We start from the raw sequence: 14,583 nt of genomic DNA on the forward strand, positions 1-14,583 counted from the left end.
CAGTCATGTTGCTTAGGAAGGGGTATATTGGGCCTGTTTCTCATCCTGTGCATTATACCTGTAACACATAAGTTATCAAGTCAGAATTGCCATGGGGTTATGCTTGTGGAGATGCTGGAGAATGTGTGAGCGCTAAGAAAGCTCTCTGAGTTTCAGTTTAAAGAAAAGGTACTGCAGGAATCTAAATAATTTAAAAACTCAATTCTCTTGTTTCAGCACTTCAGAATACAGTAAAGCATCCTCCAAATTTATACCAAGGAGAAACAGTTTAATGAACTATTCTTGTAACTGTACGGATAGCTATTTTATCCAGTATGTGCTCCTTTTACACCCCTATACTCTATAATGTGAATCTGAACTTATATTTGGCCATGAGCAACAAACCAACCCAAGATCGCCAAGGTTCATACCACAAACTTAGGAATATAAGGCAGGGGCATAATATAAATAGTAGAGGATAGATTGGAGGCTAATTTCAAATTAAAATTGTTTAATTTGACACTTCTTTAACATTTGAAATATATAAGCATAGCAAGCTACTATACACACACACATTTTCAAACACATGTACATGTTAGCTAGCCTCTTGACTTTTACTACAGAGGGAAGAGTCTGGTTTTGGGACTAAAAGACTTGTATGAGAGTATCTTAACAACATAGTCATGCACATCTTCATAACTCCTGGAAAACATCAACTCTCTATCACCTCTCAGGTCCACTTTTGACATTAATCAATGTAGAAATGGAAAAAGCCAAGGCCAGATTTTCAGTGTTGACTAAAACCCAGTGAATACCAATGGCAATCCTGGGCTAGGCTTGCTCATGACTGAAGGAGCTATTGTGTCACAAACTTAAACTGATGAATCATCCTCTAAAAACAGTGTAGACTGGAAACATTCCAATTCTTCATAAAGCACAAAAGTGATCCAATAAGGGAAGGAGTTCGATTTCTTACGATTGGGCATTCTGGAATCTCTGTTATCTCAGACACAGAGCACCAACAAACCTGGATGCTGAATATCCACACATGTCAACTGCAGAAGCAACAAAAGTGGGGGATGCATACAAATTATGGGTGGTTTACTGATGCCAATTGGGGTTTTTTAGCTTAATTAGATATGTATGGTATCTATGTTGTCACAAGGGGCCTTTTAATTAAAAAATTAAGACTTACTAAGTCAAAGTCAAAGATATTTGTGATGACTGTTTTTGGCAAATTCAAAAAGGCACATCAATTCACATGGCCTGGAGGTTAAAAAAATAATACATTTTTTAATATATATTTTAAAAGGAGTGAATTCTTTGGAACTGAAATAGGACCTAGAAGAAAAGGCCTGCATTAAACAGATACTCTTCGAGGGCCACAGAAGAAACAAATCCATTATTCCAGGAAGCAAAAGTGTAATGCAAATGAGACACTAAAAAGAAAAAAACAACCTGAAAAAGTCCTAAATGCAAAGGTATACAAAAATGTGAAATGACAAGTGTAATCTATGAATGGAGGCCAATGAGACCACAATTTCATCTTGGGGGCTTTTTGGTGTGACGGAATCAGACCTTTCCTTTTGTATATTACAGCTGCATCCCAGGAAGGAAAAAGACTTGAATTTTGCCTAATTTATATTCAACTTTTGCTTCCCAAATAATCCTTTAATTCATAGACACAGTATTAACTATAAAATATGCTGATTGTACATATAATCTAAAGGTAAGAAAATCTAGGCTTCAAATAGAATTGATCAAGAGAGCTACTTGAAGAGGAGCTTGCTTTAGTGAGAAGATCATATCTTTGTATGCATTTTCATTCTCAGAAGTTCAAAAAGGGAAAATCAGTCAAAGTCAAATATGACGCAGAAAGGGTGAAACTGATTCTGTTAATCTTATAACTTCATTTCCATTGTTCATAGCTCTCCATTGTCAAAAACTCTCAACTGTGTCAATGATCTCTGGACTTAAACACAGCTATTTCAGAGCAGAAAGAATTATTAAAATGTCTCACCATATACTCTGAGGTCAATGTCCCTTTGTTTCTCCCCGGCAGCATTTACTGCCACGCAGGTGTATCTCCCGGTATCACTGATCTGTGCACTGGTCAATGCGAGGATGCGGCCCCCAGACAGAACCTATCAGAGAACAGAGCACTAAATAACCAACGTGGCTCCTGAGAAGGGGAGGCGTAAACATACTTTTTCAATTATTTTCTGGGTTTAATCAATCAAACATTTGCCTCTAGAAGGATTTCTACCTGGATATTTTAAAGAGGGCAAGCATCATTCAATCTCCTCATTTTCTCCATGGAGGAAGACAGAGAATAGAACCAAAGCTGGCAATAATCACTGAAAACAACTCTCCACATACAGGGTCAAGTGAAGATTCAACTTTATCTATGCTTACTACAGAAAGAGAGAAAGCCACCAGGGGAGAAAGATAAGAAGTGGAATAAGAGGAGTTAATCCTCCTCCTAATTTTTCCTTGGGAGAACAATTAAGAAGTTAAAATTAACACTGTAATATCAATCAAATTAATTCGTCACACTCATAGCCCTTTTATTCCATTGACATAGCTGTACCTCAAAAATACTGACACTGACTCTGGACAGTCTATGATCCCAAATTCTGCAAGCAAAGGATTTTCAAGAAAAGCTCAAGAAACAGAACAGTGGAATAACTATGCCTTCCTCAAGGCAAAACAAGATTAAAGTACACTTTAAATGGGATATGTATCTTTTTGTATCTCAAATTTTGAGTCAGTGCGAAGTACTTAAATTTTGTTCTCAAACTCAAATTTCATTTCTCATGATGTTGTCTTTTTCCATTTTTCTTGATATGATGTTTTAGTAGAAGTAACTACACTCTAGATGGTTCTCTGATTCATTATTATTTTCAGAAATTTAAATATAACTTCTGTGTATACCTGTGGCAGATTCATTTTGATATTTGGCAAAACTAATACAGTTATGTAAAGTTTAAAAATAAAATTAAATTAAAAAAAAATAAATAAATAAATATAACTTCTACCAGGAAATTCCTGCTTCTGTCATTGATAAACATTTCTTTGTGTAGAGTACCTCTTATGGTGATACCAGACAGTGGGAATAGGGAAGCAGATGTACCTAAAACAATAGTCAAAATACAGAATTATATATGAAACAAGGGAACTCTTAGACATACTGAGCTTTTAATGAACTGTCTAGAAATCCCAGCTGTGTGTCCATATTTATAGATGTATATATGTACATTTTTGGATAACATTTGTGAATCCTTGCTCTGCAAGTCCCTTTTATTTGTTCAGACTTGGCGGACTGATAGTGAGATGGTAGATCTGCCTTAAGAAATGGCATGGAGTACCTGTATCCCATTAACGAAACTTGTGACGGGGCTCCCATCTTTCAGCCAGGTCAGACTTGGGGCCGGGATACCTCTGGCTTCACACTCTAACCTCACCAGGTTATTAACCACCACTGCCACCATGTTATTGCTGCCAAAAATTGATGGGGGCACTGGAAAGGAACAAAAAAATAAACAGAAGTAAGGCATGCTAACATCACAGAATATTTCATCTCAGAATAATAACAACTATGTGTTCTGTCCATAGTAATGTGTTTTATATTTTTATTTCTTGCCTTCCAGGTTTGTGTGTGTATGCATGTTTCCCTCCACTGTATCCACGCTAGTACATTAATACGAACTCCTCTTAAAAGCACTATTAGAGAAAATAACTTGAAAACATTTCCTGAACCTATGATTCTGATAGACAATATTGACAAACAGGGCTACTGTCATTAGCTGATAAGATAGTTGATGACTATTCTGAACAATTCATCTAAAGCAAACAAGTTCAATAGCATGTGAAAACAGAACATTTAATAGGAATCAAAAATGTAAACACTTAGCAGTTTTAGAACACTGCATCCTTAAATAAAGATGACAATAACACATTCTGTTAAATATCAACACTAGAATTTTATAGATGCACTTGATCGCTTTGAATGCTTCTTTACCCTGGATCAATCTAGCAGTGGCACTAACCATGAACCTGCAGACTGTAAAACAGCTCGGTTGCTCCAGCTGAGTTGATGGCCACACATTTATATATGCCAGCATCTGTGATCTGGGCACTTTCAATATTGATGATCCGTCCTCTGTTCGAGAAAGTCACACTACTGGAATCTGATAGTGGACGATTATCTTTGTACCATGTAATAGCTGCAAGGAGAAGAGAAGAGAAGCCCATCTATTTAAATGTTTCTTAAAAAATTACCCTTCAATAAAAAATTAATTAAAAAAAGTCAATATACACACTGAATTAGAGGTTAACTACAATAGTAACAACTGCTTTATTCTTATGCTTATCACTCTAGTTTAATCTGTTTAAATATTTAAGGTTGATTTTTAGGAGGAAGGAGGTAAACATTAGAAAAATATGAATAGTCAAATAAGTGTCTTGAAGTGAATTTGTAAAAATGATATTCTTTACATTTTCTCTAATCTATCAGTATTTGAGAGCAAACTTTCAATCAATTCTATTTCTTCTTGTGTAGAATATATGCCTCTCATCTACAAAAATTTTGTTTAGACTTCTAATCAAAATCAAACACACTATTAGCCTCAAAAATTTTATATTATTATTGATTCATATGAATAACTTACCGAAGATGAGAATCAATACAATAACAATCTCATCAAATGAATGGTTCATGATCAACTTAGACTAGATTAAAAGTATATTTTCAGCATAAATGTATATACAATGACATTGTGGGTTTTGTGGCCACAGTAAGGACAGTAAGGCAATTATTCACATATCTGTACATTATTTAAATGGGTAAATTATTTCATGGAGCTAAAAGCAATGAAAATTCAAAAATATCATCCACCAAATGATATCCTAATCAGTGTTTTACATTTGAAATGTATTCTATAATATTTTCTTCATTAGCAATTACTATAGTATCCTCATAAACAGATTTAGCAATTCACACAAGTCTTAAAACATTGGTAAGTTACAGAGTCAGAAAACAAACAGACCAGGTGAGGGAGTTCCAGCTGCCTTACACTCCAGCTGCACGGGGCTGTTCACCACCACGGTCTCATTCAGCATCTTCCCTGCATCGTCCAGGCTGGGTGGCTCTGCAAGAAGCCCGAAGAGGTAACTAGCACACAGAAATAGGGTATTAAACGGAAATGGTTTCCTCACTGGGACTTGTCATTTCTTTCTTTTTTCCTTTCTATCTTTCACTTATATTCAATGATATATTTGGAATAAAACTAAGGTACACTATTAAGTGGGGCTTCCCTGGTGGCTCAGATGGTAAAGAATCTGCCTGCAAGCCAGAGACCTGGGTTCAATCCCTGGGTTGGGAAGATACCCTGGAGGAGGGCATGGCAACCCACTCCAGTATTCTTGCCTGGAGAATCCCCATGGGCAGAGGGATACTATTAAGCAGTAGTGAAAACAGGATGTAAAAGATCTTAAAAAGGTTTGCTGGATCATCTATTCATCTATGCCCAGAATGGAAAAGCCTTGGATACATACATTAGCAGAGTAGTAAAAGAATGTTAAGGGAGTATTTTTAATTTCAATTAATCTGATTAGTCTGATGATGAACTGCCTTTACCAAGAAGTAATCTAATGTATTTGAACTCTTTCAGTGAAGAACATCAGTATTTCTCAAAATATCTGACTTTACCTTGTGCTTAGTCACTCAGTCATGTCCAACTGTTTGCAACCCCATGGACTGTACCCCATCAGGCTCCTTGGTCCAAGGGGATGCTCCAGGAAAGAATACTGGAGTGGGTTGCCATGCTCTTCTCCAGGGGATCTTCCAACCCAGGGATCGAACCCAAGTCTCGCATGTTGCAGGCAGATTCTTTACCATCTGAGCCACCAGGGAAGCCTGACTTTACCTTAGAACAGTCCTATCTTAAATCATTTCAGAGAAATTAGAATCATTTTTGTTTGTTTATTAGAGTCTTTTTTGATAGAAAAGTTACAACTGTTAGTAAAATAAAACAGAAAACTACATTTTCAACTTTAAATAATCACAGATAATGCTGCTTTAGTTTTAATGTTGGGCATCTCTGGTGGCTCAGAGGTAAAAAATCCGCCTGCAATGCAGGAGACCATCTGCAATGCAAGAGACATCAGTTCAATCCCTGGGTTGGGATGATCCCCTGAAGAAATGGCAACCTACTTCAGTATTCTTGCCTGAGAAATTCCATGGACAGAGGAACCTGGCAGGCTACAGTCCATGGGGTCGCAAGAGTTGGACATGACTTAGTGACTAAACCATGTATTTATAAAGTAGGAATTCAAAAAGTTTAAGAGGCATAGTGTAAAAGTAAAGACAGCTTGGAATAGCAAAGCCCTACATCTCCTATCTTAAGGAATGCAGGAGGGATATGAGGAAAAACAAAATTGCAAGTAAACTAGAGGTTTTCTCTTATTCGGAAAAGAAGCTATGTATATGTTAACTTTGGGGTTTATATAAAAAACATTTTAAAGATTTGATAAATTTAACTTATCCAATGCACCAGAGCCCCTCACCTCCACCTCATATCCAATTAAATAATTGATCCATTAACCTAGCAAAAATAGAAAGGGGAAAGGAGGCAAGGGAATAAGAAAAATGATTAGAACTAAATAAGATGGTAGAAATAAAATCAAATATGTAAATCAAGAGCATAAATGTGAATGAGTTAATTTTCTTGGTCAATACAGAAAGAGTTAAGACTATCTGAAGGTTATCAGGTTTTTTTTTTAATTAAAAAGCACAAGCAAAACAACTGTAAAAATGTTGACAGTAAAGAGCTAGACAGAGATATACAAGAAAAATAAAGGAGATATCAATTTCTGACAAACTGGTATACAAGGCAAAAATAATGCTTTCTACTGACTAAACTGTTGCAATTCAGAAAGAATCCACTATAATGATAATGCTTTATGCATTGTATAAACAAGCAAAATTGTAAACAAAAAAGGAGAGAAAATTTGAAAAATCTAAAAGTAGTATATTTCAGTATTTCTTAGAAATTAACTCCATAGTGAAACAAAAATAAAGTTCTAGAGAATTTGAAAGCTAAAATTACCCAAACATATATATGTTTAAAGCTCAACATTCAGAAAACTAAGATCATAGCATCCAGTCCCATCACTTCATGCAAATAGATGAGGAAACAGTGGAAACAGTGTCTGACTTTATTTTTCTGGGCTCCAAAATCACTGCAGATGGTGATTGCAGCCATGAAATTAAAAGACGCTTACTCCTTGGAAGGAAAGTTATGACCAACCTAGACAGCATATTCAAAAGCAGAGACATTACTTTGCCAACAAAGGTCCGTCTAGTCAAGGCTATGGTTTTTTCCAGTGGTCATGTATGGATGTGAGAGTTGGACTAAAAAGAAAGCTGAGCGCCGAAGAATTGATGATTTTGAACTGTGGTGTTGGAGAAGACTCTTGAGAGTCCCTTGGACTGCAAGGAGATCCAACCAGTCCATCCTAAAGGAGATCAGTCCTGGGTGTTCTCTGGAAGGACTGATGTTGAAGCTGAAACTCCAATACTTTGGCCACTTGATGCGAAGAGCTGACTCACTGGAAAAGACCCTGATGCTGGGAAAGATTGAGGGCAGGAGGAGAAGGGGATGACAGAGGATGAGATGGTTGGATGGCATCACCGACTCAATGGACATGGGTTTGGGTGGACTCCAGGAGTTGGTGATGGACAAGGAGGCCTGGTGTGCTGTGGTTCATGGGGTCACAAAGAGTCGGACATGACTGAGTGACTGGACTGAACTGATATATGTTTATACACACACATGTTATTTGTGTATTTATTGTTAACAAAGAATACATATTATTTTCAAATGGCAACAGAATATTTTCAAAACAGATTATATATTAGGTCACAAAAAATCTCAATAAGGTGTTTATATCACAATTTAAAAAATCATAATAAGAAAATCACAGAACTCAGTAGTAAAATACAAAGTTTTCTACATGGGGAAAAACCTTATTAAAGAGGAAATCAAGACAAATGTATACGGGTAGAAAAAATTAATTAGAATGAGACTGATTAAAACTAAAATCTGTGGGCCATCAATAAGCAATACATTATCCAAAGGCAATCTTCAAGTTCTAATTAATATGTTAAAAACTGCTGCTGCTAAGTCCCTTCAGTTGTGTCCGACTCTGCGCAACCCCATAGACGGCAGCCCACCAAGCTCCCCCGTCCCTGGGATTCTCCAGGCAAGAACACTGGAGTGGGTTGCCATTTCCTTCTCCAATGCATGAAAGTGAAAAGTGAAAGTGAAGTCACTCAGTCATGTCTGACTCTTCGCGACCCCATAGGCTGCAGCCTACCAGGCTCCTCCGTCCATGGGATTTTCTAGGCAAGAGTACTGGAGTGGGGTGCCATCGCCTTCTCCGTATTAAAAACTAAGAAATGCTAAAAATAAATGTTCTAAGCATTCAACTCAGATTCTAGAAAAAGACCAATAAAAGAAACCCAAAGAAATCAGGAATAAAGAAATAATAGAAGTACTATACCAAAGCAAACAAACAAGCAAAAGGAATAACAAACAATATAATTCAAAGCTGGTTTTTGACAAGTTTAAAATAAAGCCTGTCCTCAAAAATAGATGACCTTATACATCAGATTTCTATTTTTTTGGAAGTTGTTCCTGAAGACAAAGTTTAGAGGCCACTTGGCCCTCAAACCTGTAGTTCATTTGTATTTATCTAAGCAACGTATTAAATCTTCCTATTTGAAATGCTTAGATTGTTTCTGTTTTCTGCTGAATTCTGACTTATGATATGGCATTTAAGCAAAAAAAAAAAAAAAAAAAAAAAATGACCTTTAAATATGACTATCTGACTTTTACAACTGGAAAGGAAAAATAATTAGTCCATGGCACATTGCTCCAAAATAGTTATTTAAATATTAACTTGAAGCCTGCTCAACTAAAGTGATCATTGATGGCTTTGACAGGCTATGTAACTGCTGCAATAAAACAATATGGTGGGAATAAGAAATATAACAGCCATGAAGCAGATTGGCTATTTTTCATTCCACTAGAGAACTTAAAGAGAAAAGATTAGATGTCAGCAAGAATGGCAGAATAAGGACTTGCAAAATCCACTCCACCATAAAAAAAAAAAAAAAAGAACATTGGAAAATTATCAAAACAAACTTTCTTAAAACTTGGGGAATTAACCAAATGCTTACAATAATTGAAGAAGTGTTTATTCAAGAAAAAGAGCTAAATCTAATTAAGAAGAGTGAGTTTTACAACATTTTATCTGACTCTCTTCCCATCACTCTTTCCTTACCTCAGCAGTAATCTTGAAAACAAACAGCTCTGCAGCCACAGTGAAAAAAAAGCACAGTAAATATTGGAGGGGAGCAGAGCTACCTAAAAGCCCCATTCCTAGAAGACTCACTATTTGACCTGTCTGGCCTTTCTCTGGAAATTTCCACTCCTAGGACTTGTCTTTAACTATCCAGACCCAAAATTTGCTCAGTGAAATCAGTCCCTTTCCCAGAGGCATTTTAAAGTCTATCAAAACAGACTTCACAGAGATTGTCCAGGAAAGTTACCATATTAGTTTCCTTTCCGTTCCATAACAAATTATTTCAAACCTGGTAGTTTAAACAGCACAAGTGTATTACTTCACAGTTTTGTGGGTCAGAAATCAACATGGCTTCACTGGGTTAAAATCACAGTTGCAGAAGGACTCATTTCCTTTCTGCCGGGTTCAAAGGAAAATCTGTTTCCTTGCCTATTCAGAGGATAAAGCATCTGCCTGCAATGCGGGGGACCTGGGTTCAATCCCTGGTTTGGGAAGATGCCCTGGAGAAGGAAATGGCAACCCACTCCAGTATTCTTGCCTGGAGAATCCTATGGACAGAGGAGCCTGGCGGGCTACAGTCCATGGGGTTGCAAACAGTTGGACACGACTGAGTGACTTCACTTTCTTTCCAACTTTTAGAGAGAACACATATTCCTTGAGTTGTGGACACCTTCCTCCATCTACAAAGCTAGTAATAGGGAAGGTCATAAGACCTCACATCTCATCATTCTGAATTCTGCCTTAATTTTCTACTTTTCATGACGTGTCTGGGTCCATCTAGATAATCCATAATAATCTCCCTATTTTAATATCCACTGATTGATAACATTAAATTTTTAAAAAATACTAAAGGAAGTCCTTCAGGCTGCATAAAAAGAGTGACTTTAATACATATAAAGAAGCAAAGAGGACTGGTAGAGGTAACTAATAGTAAAGACAGTAAAACTGTATATTTTGCAGATAACACTGTTTTCTCCTTCCTGATTTAAAAGACAATAACATAAATCAATATTTATAAATATATATTGATAGGCACATGATGAATAAAGATGTAATTTGTATGACTATAATAGCACAAAGGAGGGGAAAGGGAAGGGATCTATATAGGAGCAAAGTTTTTATAATACTGAAACTAAATTAGTATTCATCCAAAGTATTAACATTATTAATTATGATGCTAATTGTAATCTTTAGGGCAACCACTAAAAATGAACTCAAATATATGGAAAAAGAAGGAATAAGATAAAATGGTACACAAGAAAATATCTATTTAACACAAAAAGGTAGTAATGGAAGAACACAAAAACAACACATACATACATACATAAAATAGACATAAATCCTAGCATCTCAGTAATTACATTAAATGCAAATGTATAAACACGCTATGCAAAAGGCAGAAGAGACCAGCAGAATGGATTTAAAAAGCAAAAGAAAAATAAAAACATGACCTAACTATATGTTGTCTACAAGTGATCCACTTTGGATTCAAAGACACAAATAGGTTGAAAGTAAAAGGATGGAAAAGATATCATGCAAGCAGTAAACAAATAAAAATGGAGAGGCTATACCAATATTTAAAAAAAAACAAACAGATTTTGAAAGAAAAACTATTAGTAGCAACCAAGTAAGATATTTTTAAATGACACAAAGTATCAATTTATCCAAAATACATGACAATTATAATCACATATTCGCAAAACAGTTACTCAGTGGTATTTGACTCTTGGCAATCCTCTGAACTGTAGCCCACCAGGTTCCTTTATCCTTGGAATTCTCAAAGAAAAAATACTGGAGTGGGTAGCCATTCCTTCTCTAGAGGGTCTTCCTGACCCATGGATTGAACCCAGGTCTCCTGAAGAACAGGAAGATTTTTTCACCATTTGGGCCACCAGGAAAGCCCATAAGTCAAAGTGTTAGGCACTCAGCCATGCCTGACTCTTTGCGATCCCATGGACTGTAGTCTGCCAGGCTCCTCTGTCCATGGAATTTTCCAGGAAAAGAATATACCTGCAGTGCAGGAGACCAGGGTTCAATCCCTGGGTCGGGAAGATCCCCTGGAGAAGGGAATGAATGGCCACCCACTCCAGTATTATTGCCTGGAGAATACCATGGACAGAGGAGCCTGCTGGGCTACAGTCCATGGGGTTGCAAGGAGTCAGAAACAACTGAGTAACTAACATACACATTCACAAAACAATAGAGTCTCTAAATACATGGAACAAAAATTTTGCAGAATCTAAGGAAGAAAGACTATTTAACAAGAATCGTCAGAGACATCCACTTTCAAGAACGGATATAATAATTAGACAAAACTGAACAACACTGTAAATCAAGAGATATACACAGAATAGTCCACACAAGAATAGCAAAATCAACATCCTTCTCAAGTACACAAAGAATATTTTTAAGAATAAACCATATGTTAGGCTATAAAAGAAGTCTCTGGACATTTAAAAGGATTTAAAAAGTGTGTTTTTAAACCACAACAGAATGAAATTATGAATCAATCTTAAGAGAAGAGTTGGGAAATTCACAAATATGTAGAAATGAAATAACGCACTCCTAAATAACATGTTTCTCAAAGAAGAAATCATATAAGATATTACATAATACCCTGAGATAAATTAAAATAAAAATACAACACACCAAAACTTACAGGATGCACATAAAGCAACACAGAGTGAAATTCATAGCTGTAAACAACTATATTAAAAACTCAAATCAGTAACCTAACATTCCACCTAAAGAAACCAGAATAATAAAGAAAAGTAAACTAAACCCAAAGCAGGCAGAATAAAGGGAATAATAAAGAACAGAGAAAAAATAGACAATACAAAGAAAGAGAAAATCAATGAAACTAAAATCTGGTTTTTTGAAAGATCAATAAAAGGGACAAAATTTTAGCCCAACTGACCAAGACAAAACAAAAGAGAGGAGACCAAATAACTCCGATCAGGAAAGAAACAAGGGTCATTGCTACCAACCTTACAGAATTACAATTATACAGTAATATTATAAACAGTTTTGTGCCAACAACTACGTTATAACCTAGATGTAATAGATAATTTCTTAGAAAGATACAAACTACTAACACAAACTCAAAAAGAAACTGAAAATCTGAATAGACACATAAAAACAAATTGCATTAATTATAATTTTAAAAAAGTCCTTCACATACATACTCACAAAACTGGAGAATGGCTTTAATAGTGAATTCTGCCAAACATTTAAGAATTAAACTGAGTCCTTCACAAACTCTTTCAAAATAAAGCAGACAATGAGTGAAACACTTCTTCAATCATTCTAAGAGATCAGTGTAACATGATAACAGAACCAGAGAGAGAGAGTCAATAAAAGGACACTATGATCAATATCCCTTATGAAAAGAGACACAAAAATCATCAAAAAAATACTAGTAAGGTGAATCCAGCAACAAGTAAAACATATAATGCACCATGACTAAGAGGAATTTATTCCAGAATGGCAGGGTTGGCTTAACATATGAAAATCAAGTACTGTATTCAATTCAGTATTATACTAAAGAATTAACTCAAAATGGACTAAACACTTAAATGTAAGACCTGAAACCACAAACTCCTAGAAGAAAACATAAGAATAAAGTTCCCTGACAGTGTTCTTGGTAATGATTTCTTGGATATGAAACCAAAAGCATGAACAATAAAATCAAATATATATATGTGGTTTGCAAATATTTTCTTCTATTTTGTAGGTTGCTTTTCATTTTTCTGATGGGTTCCTTTACTTTGCAAAAGCTTTTCAGTTTGATGTAATTCCATTTGTTTATTTTGCTTTTATTGTTTGTGCTTTGGGTGTCATATCCATATATATAATAAAGGGTGAATAATAAAAATATACAAGAAATTTAGACAACTCAATAGCAAACAAAAAAAAAAAAACCCACCAACAAATAATAAATAACACAAATATATATTGGGCAAAGGGCCTGAATAGACAGTTTTTCAAAGAAGATATACAAATGGCCAACAGGTACAAGAAAAGGAGCTCACCATCACTAATTATCAGGGAAATGTAAATCAAAATCACAGTGAATTATCACCTCACACCCATTAGTATGGTTATAAAAAATACAAGCAATAACAAGTGTTAGTGAGAATGTGGAAAGAAAGAAATTCGTACACTCTCAGTAGGAAAGTAAATGGTAATGACCACTAGAAAACAGCATGAACTTTCCTCAGAAAAGTTAAAAATAGAACTACCATATGGTCCAGCAATCCCATATTTGGTTATATATCTGAAGCAAAGAAAATCAGTATCTCAAAGATATCTATAACTCCCATGTTCATTGCAGCATTATTTACAAAAGCCAAGACATAGAAACAATCTAAGTGTCCATAGATACATGAATGGATAATGAAGATGCTGTCTTTCTCTCTCTCATTCCCTCTGTGTGTTTATTATATGCACTGTCATACATTATATATATAGAGATAGAGACAGACAGACAGACAGACGGAATACTTCTCAGTCACAAGAAAGCAGGAAATTATGTCACTTGAAACAACCTGAATGAAACTATAGGACCCTATGCTGAGTGAAATAAGCCAGACAAAGAAAAATAAATACTATATGATCTCACTTCTATGTGGAATTTAAAGAGTTGAACTCACAGAACCTGAGAATAGAATGGTGGTACCAGGGGCTGGGGGGTGGGGGAAATGGGGAGATACTGGTCAAAAGGTACAACCCTTCATTTACAAGATCAAGTTCTGGGCATCTAATGTACACCACGGTGACCACTGAATACTGTACCGGTAACACAGTAGATCTTAAATGTTCTCACTACACACACACAAATAGTAACCGTGTACAATGGTGGATGTGTTCATTTGATTGTAATAATATTTCACAAAGTATACATACAGTGAATCATCCCCTGGTACACTTAAAATGTATAGAGTTTTATTCATCAATTAGATCTCGATAAAGCTGGGGAAAAAAGAATAAAAGACAGAGTGGTACTGCCATAAGAATCACAATTAGGCAATGGAACAGAATTGATTTTAGAGAAATTTAGCCCTTACATGTACAATCAAATGACTTCAAAAGCATGCCAAGCCATTCAGTGGGGGAAAGATGAGCCTCTTCAATAAAGGGTGCTCGTTCATTTAACATAAAAACTAAATAAAAATATAAATACTATTATTCCCTTTCTGCACAAAGAGATGGTTTTGGAATATTGAATTTAGGTGA

General features: G+C 35.6%; 1 protein-coding gene across 6 annotated transcripts in view; it reads right to left on the reverse strand.

Annotated features, from left to right (window-relative positions):
- Nucleotides 1-14,583, reverse strand: part of HMCN1 (hemicentin 1) — a 546,437-nt gene that overhangs the window by 196,239 nt on the left and 335,615 nt on the right. For all 6 annotated transcript variants that reach the window (XM_044942718.2, XM_044942717.2, XM_044942719.2 and 3 more), the window contains 4 exons: nt 5,028-5,129; nt 4,029-4,205; nt 3,348-3,499; nt 2,000-2,123 (listed from right to left, as the gene is read on the reverse strand). In XM_044942718.2, the coding sequence (XP_044798653.2) occupies nt 2,000-2,123; nt 3,348-3,499; nt 4,029-4,205; nt 5,028-5,129 (555 nt within the window). The remainder of the gene's footprint in view (nt 1-1,999; nt 2,124-3,347; nt 3,500-4,028; nt 4,206-5,027; nt 5,130-14,583) is intronic.

This window comes from Bubalus bubalis, chromosome 5 (assembly GCF_019923935.1).
Source record: "Bubalus bubalis isolate 160015118507 breed Murrah chromosome 5, NDDB_SH_1, whole genome shotgun sequence".
In the NCBI taxonomy this organism is placed as follows: domain Eukaryota; kingdom Metazoa; phylum Chordata; class Mammalia; order Artiodactyla; family Bovidae; genus Bubalus; species Bubalus bubalis.